This window comes from Euleptes europaea, chromosome 17 (assembly GCF_029931775.1).
Source record: "Euleptes europaea isolate rEulEur1 chromosome 17, rEulEur1.hap1, whole genome shotgun sequence".
Taxonomy (NCBI): domain Eukaryota; kingdom Metazoa; phylum Chordata; class Lepidosauria; order Squamata; family Sphaerodactylidae; genus Euleptes; species Euleptes europaea.
The window spans coordinates 12,950,152-12,968,012 of NC_079328.1; the positions used below are offsets into that span (position 1 = coordinate 12,950,152).

Below are 17,861 nucleotides of genomic sequence, written 5' to 3' on the forward strand. Positions count from 1 at the left end.
CGTCAGAGTCTTCACTGGATCTGGATAATAATACATGCAATCACAGGACAGAGAGCTCTGGACGTCATGTCTGTTTAAATAATTGAGTTTCTGAGTTCTTTGGTTTAATCATTGCTTAGTCGATATCATTATTGAAATGTTTTTATTGAAATGATTGAAACCAATCTATTACAGAATATATTATACAGAATCTATTAACTGCCTTTGCTGTGGACATTGGATCTGAAGCCACTCTGACTTCTTCACTGATATCTGCTTCCCTGTAGCCCAAACAAAATTCAAAGTGGATTATTCTTAGCACAAGAACTGGAGTCTTTGGGGATTTTGGATGAATAAATGGCAGTTCAGATTTCCTGTCTCTTTTTGAGGCAGGTCTTTGTATACTACATGTGACTAAGGAGATGAAGCATCTTCAGCATGTATCTGAACCTCATTATCTATCCTGTGTTCCCTGAGTTGACTGCAGATACCTGTGGCTAAGCTAACAATGGGGCAGATTACATGGTTCCATTATCTAAACTGAACCTCTTGTTACCATCTGACATCATCATCTAATAATTGTCCATCTAATTCCAGTGAGATTTATCTATAGGGAATTATTTAAATCCAGGTGCTTTAAATCAGTGGTTTTATTCATTAAGAGAAAAAGATTTCAAATAATTGATTTAAATAATTTTCCCCATTGATACTTCTTTATACCTCCTAAACAGTAGTGAAAGTCTAACCATGGAAACATATTGATGTGTACACTTTATAAGAACATTTTCAGTGTACAGGAGGATGTAGTTAATCTTTCAAAAAATCATTTTAGAAAAATTAATACACCGCTTATTAAATGGGTAACTTTCATTAGGATTTTTGAACAGGAATGTTAACTCCTTTTGAACCTGGTATTCAGTTGTGCCTTGAATACCTTTTTGATCTGCAGTAACTTAACCGTCATTTCCATGCTGTGGAAAACTCTTTCCACTCAAGCTGCTGTTAAAGTCCCAGGAGGGCTGATTCCCCCCCCTTTAGTTGGAACCCTGTTTATCCACGGTATTATTCCCTCACTACTCTGGGGTGCCATGAAAGGGCAGCCATTTATTTGTTTTGTTATGGTTTTCAATATATTAATCGTTATTGACAAATTGCAGCATTGATCTAAATGCCAAGTAATGGTTTTAAGCTTCAAATTTGGACCTGCATGGGAAAGAATTAGTTGTTTGTGAATTGTTTGTAAGATGGGATGTTCGGAAGGCATTTGAAGGACCACAGAGCAAGGTCAGCTTCAGTGTTCCCAAGCATTGGGTGATCATTTGAAGTCTGAGAATGTAGGCAAAACAAGGCTGTCAAGGTTGCTGATAGTAGATGTAAAGAAAAACACAGATGTAGAGAAAAACACAGATGTAGAGAAAAACTTATTTATCTGCTTTATGGTTGCTTTCAAGTCAAATATGAATGCATTATAAGCAAGTCTAATAATGACATTTATCTTAGTGGTTAATAAGCCTTGAAGATGAAAGTGTGAAAACTGGGAATTTATTTTGAGAAAGTATAGTGATATCTATGTTTGGGTGTTATTTCCTATGTCATCTATTTGTCTGACATGAGATCAAGGTTAGGGAAAGATGTTTGTTAAGGGAAATTTTGTCTTATATCTTTTGATGTCTGAGAATTCTCATAACAAATTCTTACTGATTCTCAAAACAATTGACCTCTGGAAGAGTATATAAAGGGACGAGATTGTAAGAGGTTGGAAATTCTTTGCCAGGCATGCTTACATGCTGTCTATCTGAGAATTATCCCTGACATGGCACAGTGATTGGTATGTAATTCTATTGTATTTTTCATTGTAATTTTTTACTGTATTTCAGATTTGTAGTAATTTGTTAGAATCTGTTAGATTTTTCCATGTAATCTAATTTTCATATATTTCATATACATTAGAGGGTTTTTAAACTTTTTCATTAATAGTATTGAAGCATTAACAATAAAAAGGAATTCTAACACAATTCAAAGTTGTGTCATTGCTTGAGGTGGCTGGTTAAGTAAGATAACATATTTTTTAGTGAAATACAACATCTAGGAACATAGCCACTTATCACAGCAATTGATCTGCTTCAGTTTCATGTATTAAGATGTTGGATACACCATTCAGATTTTTGGCCTTGGTCTCTGAAATACTGTGGGCTGTCTTTGTCATGCAGGGATCCACTTTCCCATAACTGCAAGAGAATTGTGCGATGGCTTGTGGATTGTTGATTGAATTTGTTGGTTGCGTAGCAACTTTGTGGGTGCATCTTATCTCAGACAGCCTTGCCAGCTGTGGATGTGTGGATTTGTGTAGTGTGAGTGTTTTTGTGCTGCATTTTTTGTGATGATGTGGAAGAGGGTTTGAGGTATAAAAAAAACTGAGCTATTATCTTCCAGCCTTAGCTCACAACAGTTCTACAGAACCATTTTAGGTCAGAAAAATGGTGCAGGAGGAAATGTTACCGCTATCCTTATCCCATGGTCACATGGTCTCATTCTTACGGTACTGCTTGGCAACTGTTTACTAAAAAAGGACACTAGCAGTGCAATCTTATGCACAGTTACTCCAGACTAAGTCCATTGACTTCAACAAACTTGGAATGGAATAGCCCTGCATAGGATTGCACTGTTGGGCGCTCCAAATGCAAAATTCCCAGCATCTCATCTAGTACGACCCTAAGTATTTTAGGTGCTGTTTTTTTTATTCATATAAAGTTATATACGGGGGTGGGGGGTGAGTTGTCAGCAATTGCTTCTTTGAATCAAATACTTTTTTTAGATAGGCAATTGAGAAGAAGCTAAATTGTCAAAACTTCATCATTATATAATTCTTATATTGAGAATAGGTTTATGGCATTTAACGAGGAGATGAACAGAATGTCAGAACAACTGTATTAATGGCATTCACAGCCACAGCACACAAACATGGAGATGTCCCATAAGGCTTAGTAGAGCCCTGTTTCCCATCCTGAACTACAGTGTGTGCATAGTGTGGCTGGACACTCTGGTCATTTATGCATGGGTACTTTCACTCACGTTCACCCTCTATCTGTCTTGGTTATTCCTTGGAGTTATGCTTGAGTTTTCCCTCCATTAGAGATGACCTCGCTGCAAGCCCTCACAAATCCTGGGACTTCCCATCTCTCTATTAACCCGATTCTTCCCTCTCCCCTGAGCTCAGCCCAGGTGAAATCCCCCTGCATAAGTCAAAGCGCAGGACACAGAAGCTTGGTTTCTCTCACAGCAAACAGACAGCCAATTACAAAGCAGCATGTTAAGGGACGGTGATTCAAACGCTTCCTGCTTCCTTGGAGTTCTTTCTGAGCAGAAGGGTTTTAAAAATAAAGGTTAGGTTTCTCTCCCCCCCCCCATTCCTTTCAAATAGCTCGTTTTTTGTTTTTGTTCTTAAAATGCTCTTAAAATGCTTTTTTATATGGCAATTGGGTTGGGGGGACTTTAACTACAGCCAATTTCAAAGCAGCATTTCAAGGGGCAGGGATTTAAATACTTCCTGATTTGAGCTTGGAGACTGCTGGTGCATAGACTCCCAACAGGAAAGTGTGGGTCCAGCGAGCAACAAACCTCAGGTAAAACTCCCAGACATTAACAACTGCTGAGAAACAGAAGATCTCTGTGTATCTCATATATCCTCATTAAGGCCTCCTCCTCCTCCTGTGCTTGGTCAGTCATTTAAACTCTGGTGCTTAACAGTGGAAACCTAAGCAGAGTCACACCCTTCTTAAATCCATGGAAGTTTAAGGACTTTGAAGGACAAGACTCTGTATAGTCCTGCACTATATGTAACTTGACAAGTGGATAGCAGGAACTGGATGGGGATGTGAGAAACATGTCTTTGTATATCTCTCTTATTAGTTCACTTTTCTCCAAATAGGGTGGACCTCCTAAGAGCTCAGACCAGCAATATTTCAAATGCAGCTCTCTCTTACTCCTGGCGTATGTTTAAAAGATTTTGATAATTGGCTGTTAATTATTTTCGCCAAAAGTGTGCTGAAAATCAACTTCTTAATATATGAAGAACAAATCCTAATTCTCTGCTTATTTCATGAAAGGATATTCTATTCTGTCAAATGCCTTCTTGCCATTGATAAAATAGCAGACATAAAAGAGTTGATGATAAATATCTGAGATGAATTCATTATGTTACTCACTTTCTTAACATATTTCTTACTTTGACTGCTATGATGGATATGTGTGTGTTTGTTAATATGTATATATGCTTATTTTTAATATTTAACTGGCTGGCCCGTGATTGCATAATGAAAGCAGCAAAATCAGGCCACTCACAGAAAAGGTAAGGGTCACTGCCTACTTTCGGGGACTCCCCTGGTATACAGAGCAATAAGAATTTGTAAATAAAAAGGAAATTAGACAATGCAAGGAATAAATTAAAAACAGAGTTTGTAAAAATTACAAATAATCTCTGCAACAGCTTTCAGATATAGAGACGAACTTCTCTTGCTAGTTTATTGGTTGTATAACCAAAATGCAAACAAATATCATCAATTAAAATACATGGAGATAAATATGACTTTCTCAAATAATAGGCACAGATATATAAGACATGAATCCTAAGATGGAGAATATTAAGAACATTATAAATAAATGAGAAATTCCAGCTGTCCAACAAGAACACAAGATGCTCAGTAGTAGAGCATTTGCTTTGCATGTAGAAGGTCCCGGGCTCTTATCCCCAACATGTCCAGTAGTAGGTGATGAGAAAGACTTCTACCTGAAATTTTAGAAAGCTGATGTCCATCAGAGTAGATAGTATTGATATTGATAGACCAATGTCTATAGTGAATACATAAAGGATCAATTAACCCAAGGTCAGGGAGTTTGTATGCACATCATGTAAACATAATATAAGAAAAAGTACATTAACCCAAAAATCAGTTAAAGAATATCACTCCTCTACACAATGAGTATAAAAATTTAACGACATAAACGCAAAAGCCAAAAATAAATTTTAGGACATTACTAACTGGGAACTTGCAAGGAATCCTGGGCCAATTTGGAAAGTTGACACTTGCCCCTCTCAATCTCCCCCTCCAGGATTCTGCAAGCTTGCAGGGGCTTGAGTAGATTGGTTTTTCCTACCCATCCCCTCAAAAATGATATTCAACTATACATTCCATTTTCCTGAAACATTTGTAGCCTTCACAATATTATTTCTGGGTAAGGTAATTTTTTTATTGGTTAATTTATGACGCCATATTTTTCTGCATATCTGGAAAATCCGTCAAGTATATAGAACTCCCTGCATTGCCTGTTGGTAATCATTTTTGGCTCGCTTTGTTATCATAATGGCTATCAGCTACTTTATTACTCAGTACAGTATCTGCCTGGGGTCCCGTGAGGAATACCAATATAATAATAACAATATTTTATTTATATGCCGCCCTCCCCCATCAAGATAGGCTCAGGGTGGATCACAACAAACATACATCACAATTTATAAACAACAAAAATAAATATAACATTAAGTAAAACATGAACATAGCTTTAAAACAGTGGCGCCTAGTTGAACCACTCCTCATTACTAGCAGTTTATATTAAAACCGTATAGAAAGGGAGATGAAACAACATGCCCAACCTGCTTAACAGATATGGGGGAGGCTGGGAAAAGACCTGAAGAAGAAAAAGATAGCAGGAGGAGACTTCCAAACATTTCAGGTGTTTCAGGTGCCTCAGGTGCCCAGGCCAGTCGAAGAAAACCGTTGCTAAAAACCGTTGCTGAAAACCATCCCTGTTCTCAACCAAAGGCCTGGTGGAGCATCTCTGTCTTGCAGCCCCTTCGGAAAGGATCGAGGTCGGTCAGGGCCTGGGTCTAGGGTTGCCAACCTCCAGGTACTAGCTGGAGGTCTTCTGCTATTACAACTGATCTCCAGCCGATAGAGAAAATGGCTGCTTTGGCAATTGGACTCTATGGCATTGAAGTCCCTCCTCTCCCCAAACCCCACCCTCTTCAGGCTCTGCCCCAAAAACCTCCCGCCAGTGGTGAAGAGGGACCTGGCAACCCTACCTGGGTCTCCTAGGACAGAGTTCCACCAGGCCGGGGCCCCAGCCAAGAAAGCCATGGCCCTGGTTGAGAACAGCTGGATGGTCTTTGGGCCAGGGATCACCAGGAGATTGTCCGAAGCTGAACACAAGGCTCTTTGGGGGAATATAATGGGAGAGGCAGTCCCGTTATATCCCCCAGAGATAATAAACAACAATCATAAACAAGTGGAAATACTATCTCCAGTTCTAGGACTGTCTACACCAGGGGAGTTGAACTCATTTGTGAGGAGGGCTGGACATAACATAAATGGCTCTTGGTCAGGCCAACTATGCATAACAAACAAACAAATAAATAAATACCAGCCATGACCAGAAAGAGAACCGGAGGCCAGGTCTACCCATTGGCTTGCATGGCGGTAGACCTGGCCTCACCTGGCCTCTGGTTCTCTTTCTGGCCATGGCTGGTATTTATTTGTTGGTTGGTTGGTTGGTTTGTTGGTTTGTTATGCATAGTTGGCCTGACACTGCTTTACTAGGTTGATACCTGCACACATAGTATTTGAGAGACTTATACTAACCAGTATTACAACAAGAACCTATTATACCAGATGTTTGAGTAATTGAGAATAGAATTTACAACATATACACATGCCTGGTTGGGTTTGAACTGTTTGTATTTGTATTTGTATTCATTAATGTATTTCTGTAAATGTGTGCAGGTTTACAAAGGGTTTCAATTAACCACTGATGAAGGCCCCATAGTCCGAAACGCGTTTGTTTTGTGGTTATAGTTATCAACCTCAGGAAATGCCATTGTGCTATTTTAATGCTTTTAAATAATTTAGACTTTTATGTAGCGCTTCTAATAAATTATACTTTCAGTATTTATACATAGACTTATATATATTTTCCTTTCACCCAATCTTGGGTACCCAGCTTTTGTTTTTAGGTTGGGTTTTATTCCCCTCCTTTTTTCATTCACATAATTTATACCTCACCTTTCTACTCTCATCAGAGATACCAGTTCATCATATTTTATAACTATATTGGATTTCATGGAAAATACAAAATAAATACTTCCTTTTTGCTCAACTCTCTTATTTTTCCGAAGACAATGTATTTTCTCATACAATGTATGTTATATAGTTAGTTTCACACTGAAGCAACCGTTTGCCATACTTAGCATTTATGGAGCACTTAGTAAGGTTCAAAGCACTTTACCTATACCTTACTCAATAGTTCTTACAACAAAATTTTACAATATGACTATCTTCACATTTGCTACCGGGTTTTGAGGGCAAGTGGTTGGTAGCCTAAGGCTAGTGAGTTTACTGCATAGTCAAGAGTTTTATTTAGACTTCCTGGTTTAAAGTTCAGATTTAGGCTCATGACACACAGATCACATTTCTATAAAATGGAAATTACAGGCTTCTGTAGCCTCAGTTTGTCTTGGGACTTGTCCTTTTTCTTGGTGGGGCAGATACTCAGAAGGAACAGAGTGTAAATAGGGAAGGTAGAACTCAATTCAATATGGCTGGTGTTGACATGACCAAAAAGAGCATAAGGAAGTTACCCTCTACTGCTGGTGGGTGCTTCCCTTTCAGGAAACGGAAGTGGCTCCTGTATAATCACAGCGGATGCTGCAACGAGAGTTTTCTGAAATTATGTATGGTAACGGAGTGTCTAATGTCAGAGTGGACAAAACAGCAACTTATTGCTTACTCTTCATTATCATAAAGGGAGTGGAACAATGAAAGTCTGATTCAGTCATTACTTTTCTACAAACTCACCCAAGTTCACACTTGGCTGGGATACCAACCAAAATCTGGCTCCCTGGTGAGAGTTCCTGGTAGGATACAGGAATCTGCAGATATGTGGGTCACATTCTCATGTTATATGCTGACAAAATATAACATAGCCAAACATAATGTGTGAAGTGGCCTAGCTGTAAAAGAAGCTAAGATAAATTCATGATGAATGCCTAGGCCAGCAAAAATAAAAACCCTTTCCTCTGATGATGTGGGCTATAGTCCATGGAAGCCCCTGCTGGAATAAAATGTTGTAAGTCCTTAAGGTGCTACAAGACTCCTGGTCATTGCAGGCAAACAAAAGGAAATAAATGCAGCTTTCAGTGAAGGATACATCTAGATGCAATGCTCTCAGACTACAAATATGAAAACAAATGCAAAGCAATGGTGAGAGCCATTTCATTTGAAACTGTTTCTCCATTTCAAAATTCCGTCACAAGGGGTCACTGTTGTCTAAGGAAATATTTAAGGAAGACTGAAAACACAGAGCTCCTCCCTGGGAGAGACTGAAAAGCCTGCCTGTCAGATCCACAACAGGAATATACCTCAAAAGGGATGCAACACAGCTGGAAAAAATTCAACTGATTTTGTAAAGGCCACTGTGGATGGGAGAGACCTAAAAACAGCCAAGACCGGTGGGGCTTTGTGTCTGAGCTTGCCATGATTGCTTGGCAGAAGGAGGATGGGGCGAAGCGGCTGCTGCAGCTGATCCTCCTGCACACAGCCTGGAAGGTGGGGAGCGGCCAGCTCCATTATTCAGTGCCGGAGGAATCTCAGCACGGCTCTTTTGTGGGCCGCATCGCCCAGGATCTGGGGCTGGAGGTGAGTGAGCTGGTGCCTCGGATGTTCCGGATGGTTTCCAAAGGACAGGAAGACTATTTTCAGGTAAATGTGCAGAATGGGATTTTGTTTGTTAATTCCAGGATAGACAGGGAGGAGCTGTGTATCAAGAGCCCTATTTGTGCCATTCACCTGGAGGTGATTGTGGATAAGCCCCTGAGGGTCTTCCATGTGGAGGTGGAGATCAAGGACATAAATGACAATGCTCCTGTGTTTTCCATAGATGAACAGATTTTGGCCATTGCTGAATCTAGGGTGGCAGGTTCTCGTTTCCTACTAGCAGGTGCCTCTGATGCAGATACAGATGCCAATGCCCGGATAACCTACAAACTGAGCCCAAATGATTACTTCATTCTTGATTCAGGAAGTGAAGAGGACCAGAATAAATCTCCTGTACTGATATTAAAAGTTCCACTAGACAGGGAAGAATCCTCTCTGCATCGTTTATTGCTGACGGCCAGTGATGGGGGCAAGCCACAGCTCTCGGGCACAGTCCAGCTGGTGATCAATGTGGTGGATGCAAATGACAACCCCCCTGTATTCAACCGGTCAGTTTACAGGGTAAAATTGCTGGAAAATTCAGCCAATGGGACATTGGTTATTAAACTGAATGCCACAGACTTAGATGATGGAATTAATAAGGAAATCTCCTATTTTTTTAGCAATAATGTACCATCAAGTTTCACTAGGATATTTAGCATCAGTTCTAACGCTGGGGAGCTTAGAGTGTTTGGTAAAGTAGATTTTGAAGATGTTAATTTGTATGATCTTCAAGTTGTGGCAGAAGACAAAGGGAATCCTCCTTTGTCTGGACATTGCAAAGTTCTGATTGAAGTGCTGGATGTGAATGACAATGCCCCAGAAGTGACGGTGTCATCCTTGTCGGTGCCGGTGCCTGAGAACTCTACACCAGGGACAGTGGTGGCCCTCATCAGTATCTCAGACAGGGACTCTGGGGCCAATGGGCAGGTGACCTGCTCACTATGGCCCTCTGGGCTCCCCTTCAAGCTGACGTCCACCTTCAAGAATTACTACTCACTCGTACTGGCTGAGCCACTGGATCGGGAGCAGGTGGCCGAGTATAGCTTGGTGGTGATAGCCCAAGACCAAGGGGACCCCCCACTGTCAGCCAGCAGCAGCCTGTTGGTGCCGATCAGTGATGTGAATGACAACACACCCACTTTTGCACAGCCCTCCTACACCATCTTTGTGAGGGAGAACAACCCACCTGGAGCTCACATCTTCACAGTGTCTGCCTCCGACCCAGATGTGGCCGAGAACTCCTTGGTCAGCTACTGGCTGGATGAGAAGCTCTGGCCGCTGTCGAGCTACATCTCAGTGCATTCGGAGAGTGGGAAGCTGTATGCCCTGCAGCCCTTGGATTATGAGGAGGTGAAGCTGCTGGAGTTCCAGGTGAGGGCGAAGGATGCTGGGCTCCCCTCCTTGTGTGGGAATGTGACCATCCAAGTCTTTGTGTTGGATGAGAATGACAACGCGCCTGCAGTGTCTGGTCTAGCAGAGGATACCCCCACTCTGGTGAAGGTCCCATTGGCAGCTGGGCATGTGGTGGGCAAGATCCATGCCCTGGACAGTGATTCAGGCTACAATGCCTGGCTTCGCTATGAGTTGCATGACACATCCAGAGGCCCATGGCGGGTGGGGCTTTACAGTGGTGAGATCAGTACCACTCGTGCTCTGGAGGAGGCAGAGGGCAGCAACATCCAGAGTCTGCTGGTTCTGGTGAAGGATCATGGCAAGCCAGTACTGTCAACCACAGCCACGTTCAGTGTGTCACTGGTGGCCAGTGCCCAGGCTGCGCAGAGTGATGCCCGCCTCTCTAGAATGGGAGGGAACATAAAGCCCCTGGCAGACACCACCAATCTCTACCTGATGATCGCCATCTGCTCGGTGTCCAGCTTGTTCCTGCTGGTGATCCTTGTGTACGTAGCGCTGCGATGCCAGAGCCAGGCCAAGGATGCAATGATGTATGGCCCTGGTACAGCCACGCTGGTGTGTGCCAGTGAAGTGGGCAGCTGGTCATATTCCAATCGCCACAGCCACATCCTGGCGGGGGTGAGTGGGGAGGCTGGTGGCAAAAGCGACCTCATGGTCTTCAGCCCCAACATTCCTGTCTTCTCCGAGAACGGGAAGGAGCTGGTCCCAAATGCTACTGGGCAGGTGAGTTGCATGGAACCATTGTGATTCTTGAAATTCCTTTGGTTTAAGTTGAAATGCTGTGCCAACAGCCCTTCCACGAGGGAGATTTTAATTTTAATATTTGCTGTTTCTGCTGGTATTATTCCTTGTTTATCTTTTGAGGTTTTAATTATTTGTCCTACTGCTTTGTTGTTTTGTTTTCATTACTGAATTTATATCATAGATGTGTTTTATCTCATAAGCAACTTAGAGACTGTGGTTTAAATTAAAAATGAAATGAAGTAAATTAAACAAACAGGCAGGGAATCCCATTTTATTAAAAACAAAACCCCCCCACAAAACTCATGGGCAATAAGAGCACAACCAGGGTGGTTGCGGGCTCATTCTGTTTTATTTACTTGTTTACATCACAGAATCTATTCTCCTAAGGACTACTGCAATAACTACAGATTCTCCTGAAGGAAGCACTTGGGTGAAATGTGTAGGGAATTTTTATTCTGAGTAATAAAAATCTTTTTACCTATTGTGCACTATTGGCCTTGGCCTTATTTTCATTTCTTGTTTACATCCCACCATGTGATCATTTTATTTTCAAGACAATTTACAATTACGAAGTGCAAAGAATTCCAGTTACAAAGAGTCAGCAGGGTCAGCCTTTGTTAGTATTTGGATGGGACACATCCAACAAGAAACAAGAAATTCTAGGGTTGCTATGCAGAGGAAGGCAATGGCAAACCACTTCCGAACATCTCTTGTCTTGAAAACCCTACGGAGTCTCCCTAAGTCAGCTGCAACTTGATGACACTTTCCACCACAAGTTTTTAACATTTATGGACCGTAAACCCACATGAAAGGTCGGTTGTGACCTGTTGGGCACATCACAGGCGGGTAATGGCAAGAAAAAGTTTAGTTTTGAGATAGACCTTGTGTAACATCAAAGTCTTCACTGGATCTGGATAATAATATATGCAATCACAGGACAGAGAGCTCTGAACGTCATGTCTGTTTAAATAATTGAGTTTCTGAGTTCTTTGGTTTAATCATTGCTTAGTCGATATCATTATTGAAATGTTTTTATTGAAATGATTGAAACCAATCTATTACAGAATATATTATACAGAATCTATTAACTGCCTTTGCTGTGGACATTGGATCTGAAGCCACTCTGACTTCTTCACTGATATCTGCTTCCCTGTAGCCCAAACAAAATTCAAAGTGGATTATTCTTAGCACAAGAACTGGAGTCTTTGGGGATTTGGGATGAATAAATGGCAGATTTCCTGTCTCTTTTTGAGGCAGGTCTTTGTATACTACATGTGACTAAGGAGATGAAGCGTCTTCAGCATGTATCTGAACCTCATTATCTATCCTGTGTTCCCTGAGCTGACTGCAGATATCTGTGGATAAACTTGATAACAATGGGGCAGATTACATGGTTCCATTATCTAAACTGAACCTCTTGTTACCATCTGACATCATCATCTAATAATTGTCCATCTAATTCCAGTGAGATTTATCTACAGGGAATTATTTAAATCCAGGTGCTTTAAATCAGTGGTTTTATTCATTAAGAGAAAAAGATTTCAAATAATTGATTTAAATAATTTCCCCCATTGATACTTCTTTATACCTCCTAAACAGTAGTTAAAGTCTAACCATGGAAACATATTGATGTGTACACTTTATAAGAACATTTTCAGTGCTGATGTAAAGAAAAACACAGATGTAGAGAAAAACATATTTATCTGCTTTATGGTTGCTTTCAAGTAAAATATGAATGCATTATAAGCATGTCTAATAATTACTTATTTGTCTTAGTGGTTAATAAGCCTTGAAGATGAAAGTGTGACAACTGGGAATTTATTTTTAGAAAGTATATTAATATCTATGTTATTTCCTATGTCATCTATTTGTCTGACATGAGATCAAGGTTAGGGAAAGATGTTTGTTAAGGGAAATTTTGTCTTATTATACCTTTTGATGTCTGAGAATACTATAGAATTCTCATAACAAATTCTTACAGATTCTCAAAACAATTGACCTCTGGAAGAGTATATACAGGGACTTGAGATTGTAAGAGGTTGGAAATTCTTTGCCAGGCATGCTTACGTGCTGTCTGTCTGAGAATTATCCCTGACATGGCACAGTGATGGGTATGTAATTCTATTGTATTTTTCATTGTAATTTTTTTACTGTATTTCAGATCTGTAGTAATTTGTTAGAATCTGTTAGAGTTTTCCATGTAATCTAATATTCATATATTTCATATACATTAGAGGGTTTTTAAACTTTTTCATTAATAGTATTGAAGCATTAACAATAAAAAGGAATTCTAACACAATTCAAAGTTGTGTCATTGCTTGAGGTGGCTGGTTAAGTAAGATAACATATTTTTTAGTGAAATACAACATCCAGAAACATAGCCACTTATCATAGCAATTGATCTGCTTCAGTTTCATGTATTAAGCTTAGGATACACCATTCAGATTTTTGGCCTTGGGCCCTGAAATATTGTGGGCTGTCTTTGTCATGCAGGGATCCACTTTCCCATAACTGCAAGAGAATTGTACGATGGCTTGTGGATTGTTGATTGAATTTGTTGGTTGCGTAGCAACTTTGTGGGTGCATCTTATCTCAGACAGCCTTGCCAGTTTCACACTGTGGATACTGAAATCATTGGATATGGATTTGTGTGGTATGAGTGTTTTTGTGCTGCATTTTTTGTGATGATGTGGAAGAGGGTTTGAGGTATAAAAAAAGCTGAGCTATTATCTTCCAGCCTTAGCTCACAACAGTTCTACAGAACCATCTCAGGTCAGAATAATGTGCAGGAGGAAATGCAAAATTCCCAGCATCTCGTCTAGTATGACCCTAAGTATTTTAAGTGCTGTTTTTTTTATTCGTATAAAGTTATATATGGGGGGGGGAGTTGTCAGCAATTGCTTCTTTTAATCAAATACTTTTTTTAGATAGGCAATTGAGAAGAAGCTAAATTGTCAAAACTTCACCATTATATAATTCTTATATTGAGAATAGGTTTATGGCATTTAATGAGGAGATGAACAGAATGTAAGAACAACTGTATTAATGGCATGCACAGCCAAAGCACACAAACATGGAGGTGTCCCATAAGGCTTAGTAGAGCCCTGTTTCCCATCCTGAACTACAGTGTGTGCATAGTGTGGCTGGACACTCTGGTCATTTATGCATGAGTACTTTCACTCATGTTCCCCCTCTATCTGTCTTGGTTATTCTTTGGCGTTATGCTTGAGTTTTTCCTCCATTAGAGATGACCTCGCTGTAAGCCCTCACAAATCCTGGGACTTCCCATCCCTCTATTAACCCGATTCTTCCCTCTCCCCTGAGCTAAGCCCAGGTGAAATCCCCATGCATAAGTCAAAGCGCGGGACGCAAAAGCTTGGTTTCTCTCACAGCAAACAGACAACCAATTACAAAGCAGCATGTTAAAGGGCGGGGATTCAAACACTTCCTGCTTCCTTGGAGTTCTTTCTGAGCAGAAGGGTTTCAAAAATAAAGGTTATGTCCCCCCCCCATTCCTTTCAAATAGCTCGTTTTTTGTTTTTGTTCTTAAAATGCTCTTAAAATGCTTTTTTATATGGCAATTGGGTTGGGGGGACTTTAACTACAGCCAATTACAAAGCAGCATTTCAAGGGGCAGGGATTCAAATACTTCCTGATTTGAGCTTGGAGACTGCTGGTGCATAGACTCCCAACAGGATAGTGTGGGTCCAGCAAGCAACAAACCTCAGGTAAAACTCCCATATATTAACAACCTCTGAGAAACAGAAGATCTCTGTGTGTCTCATATATCCTCATTAAGGCCTCCTCCTCTTCCTCCTCTGCTTGGTCAGTCATTTAAACTCTGGTGCTTAACAGTGGAAACCTAAGCAGAGTCACACCCTTCTTAAGTCCATGGAAGTTTAAGGACTTTAGGTTACTCTTTACTCTGATCCAGAATGTAATATTTTATATGATGTGAAGTTTTGAAATGAGATTGATATTAGGGTCAGAACATATTAACGAAGGATTACAATCACTTTATTAAGAGGTAGACGGAGGTGGTGGGGAAGTCAAATTAATTTTTACATTTATTTACAATTAAGACAACATTTGATATGATTGTGACTTTGACATTACTTTTTAAAATGTTGTTAAAATGATGGAAAACTTATATTTTAAAAAACCAATAAAATTTATTTTTTTAAAAAAGAAGTTTAAGGACTTTGAAGGACAAGATTCTGTATAGTCCTGTACTATATGTAACTTGACAAGCGGATAGCGGGAACTGGATGGGGATGTGAGAAACATGACTTTGTATATCTCTCTTATTAGTTCACTTTTCTCTGAATAGGTTGGACCTCCTAAGAGCTCAGACCAGCAATATTTCAAATGCAGCTCTTTCTTACTCCTGGCATATGTTTAAAAGGTTTTGATAATTGGCTGTTAATTATTTTTGCCAAAAGTATGCTGAAAATCAACTTCTTAATGTATGAAGAACAAATCCTAATTCACTGCTTATTTCATGAAAGGATATTCTATTCCGTCAAATGCCTTCTTGCCATTGATAAAATAGCAGACATAAAATAGTTGATGATAAATATTTGAGATGAATTCATTATGTTACTCACTTTCTTAACGTTTTTCTTACGTTGACTGCTATGACTGATATGTGTGTTTTTGTTAATATGTATATATGCTTATTTTTAATATTTAACTGGCTGGCCCCTGATTGCATAATGAAAGCAGCAAAATCAGGCCACCCATAGAAAAGGTAAGGGTCACTGCCTACTTTTGGGGACTCCCCTGGTATACAGAGCAATAAGAATTTGTAAATAAAAAGTAAATTAGACAATACAAAGAATAAATTAAAAACAGAGTTTGTAAAAATCACAAATAATCTCTGCAACAGCTTTCAGATATAGAGACGAACTTCTCTTGCTAGTTTATTGGTTGTATAACCAAAATGCAAACAAATACCATCAATTAAAATACATGGAGATAAATGGAGAATATTAAGAACATTATAAATAAATGAGAAATTCCAGCTGTCCAACAAGAACACAAGATGCTCAGTAGTAGAGCATTTGCTTTGCATGTAGAAGGTCCCGGGCTCTTATCCCCAACATGTCCAGTAGTAGGTGATGAGAAAGACTTCTACCTGAAATTTTAGAAAGCTGATGTCCATCAGATTAGATAGTATTGATATTGATAGACCAATGACCTAATTCAGTACAAGGCAGCTTCATGTGCTCAAAACATAAAATAGACTAGAGATGCCTATTACTTTCCTTTCCTTTTATCTCTTAGAAGCTCCTTGATCAATTGATCTTGAGCAGCATATATCTAGTGTTGGAGGGATATAAGGACTGAAACCAATCTTGCCACTGACAATGTAGCCTTGGGGTCCCTGTCGCTTAGTAAAAAAGGCATTATGTCAGTCACAGAGGCATTGGATTTGTATATTAAAAGGGGGGAAATATAGTGCGATCGAAGTTCCTCGTAAAAGTGGCATTCCAAAAGGGCATGTGCTAATGAGTCAATAGAGCCAGAAGAGCAAGGGCAGATCCTGTCTGAGTATGGTATATTCAGAATTCTGCCCTGCATCACCATAGAAGGGTTAGCATTCAATCTAGCCAAACAAAAAGCTCTACAGAGACGAGGAGTTGTCAGGTAATATGTATAGGCAGGCAGACCACATGGAGGGGGTATTCCGAAGAACTGGGATGAACAGATGTGGCGAGCACGAAAAGTAGTGCTGTTATAATCGAGCTCTTTAATGCGCTTTTTAATTTTGGCAAAAGCTTCAGTTTTCCCAAGATCTAATAACATATCCTGCGAGAAACCCAGCAACGCCAGTTTCTCATCTAAGATTTTTTGCCATGAGGATTTGAAAGGGTCATGCTTCAGAGAAGCTAGGAACCCCTCAATGCTAAAGCACAGTTTAAGGTGTAGTTTAAAGGTGGCCAACCATGCCCTAGCTTCAAGTGACATTTGGCCAAACTCGGAACAAAGAGTAACACCAGCAACACATCGAGGGGCATTTAGGAGTTTTCGTAAGAACTGAAGCAGTGGACGATCTATAGATTCATTGATGACTGTAATCCAGATGGCAACACCAAAGAGGATAATTGGGGTAATTTTCAGGTTAAAAACCTGAATAGCCCCTGGAATATATTTGCCACCTTTGGTGTGAAAAAAATTGACAATAGCACCAACCCCAGGTTTAATTTTGTTGGACACTTCTTTTTGATGGGCATTCCAATTTAGGTTATGGGAAAACACAATGCCAAGGTAAACAAACTCCTTGACTTGGTCAACCTCAAAGCCATCTAATACCCGGCGAAAAAGAGGCATTTTTCTCCTCTTAGTGAAGATCATAATCTTAGATTTATGATGGTTTATTTTAAGACCTTCCCTAGAGCAGTACTCAGAAAAAGTTTGCAAAGATCTTTTCAAACCAATTCTTGTGCGGGACAGGAGAACTTCATCGTCAGCATAGAGTAGAATCGGGGTGGGATAACTTGCAAGCTTTTGGTTGCCATATCATTCAGGTATAGATTAAACAAGAGAGGAGCAAGGAGGCAACCTTGTCTAACTCCCTTGACCAGTTCAAAAGGCTCGGTTAGTTCTCCTTGGTTGCCACAGCGAACCTGAGCTGTGAGGTCAGTATGAAATTGCTGAATAAGCCATAGTAACCTCCTATCCATAGTAGAATGTGATAGTTTCAACCATAGCCTTTCCCTCGGGATGGTATCAAAAGCTCCCTTAAGATCCATAAAACCCGCATAAAGGGTGCCATTTCGGGGGGAGGAATATTTCTCGGCTAGATGGTAGAGCACTAAACAGTGGTTCGTGACAGACCAACCCCTTCTAAAGCCAATCTGTTCCCAGCCAAGGATGTCATTACTCTCAACCCAGTCCAACAGCCTCTTTAATAAGTAGGAGGAATACAATTTGCCTAAGCAAGACAAAAGGCTGATTGGACGATAACAGCTTGGG

General features: G+C 40.2%; 2 protein-coding genes across 2 annotated transcripts in view; both read left to right on the forward strand.

The window, feature by feature from the left end:
* LOC130488870 (protocadherin alpha-7-like) overlaps positions 1–17,861 on the forward strand; it is a 217,402-nt gene that overhangs the window by 24,694 nt on the left and 174,847 nt on the right. The window lies entirely within an intron of this gene.
* Positions 8,505–10,886, forward strand: LOC130489172 (protocadherin alpha-5-like). The gene has a single exon (XM_056862907.1). The coding sequence runs from the start codon at positions 8,505–8,507 to the stop codon at positions 10,884–10,886; it is 2,382 nt and encodes a 793-aa protein (XP_056718885.1).

What these genes read in the sequence shown, in the direction of transcription:
- LOC130489172 (XM_056862907.1), top strand. Translation starts at nt 8,505, where the DNA reads ATGATTGCTTGGCAGAAGGAGGATGGGGCGAAGCGGCTGCTGCAGCTG.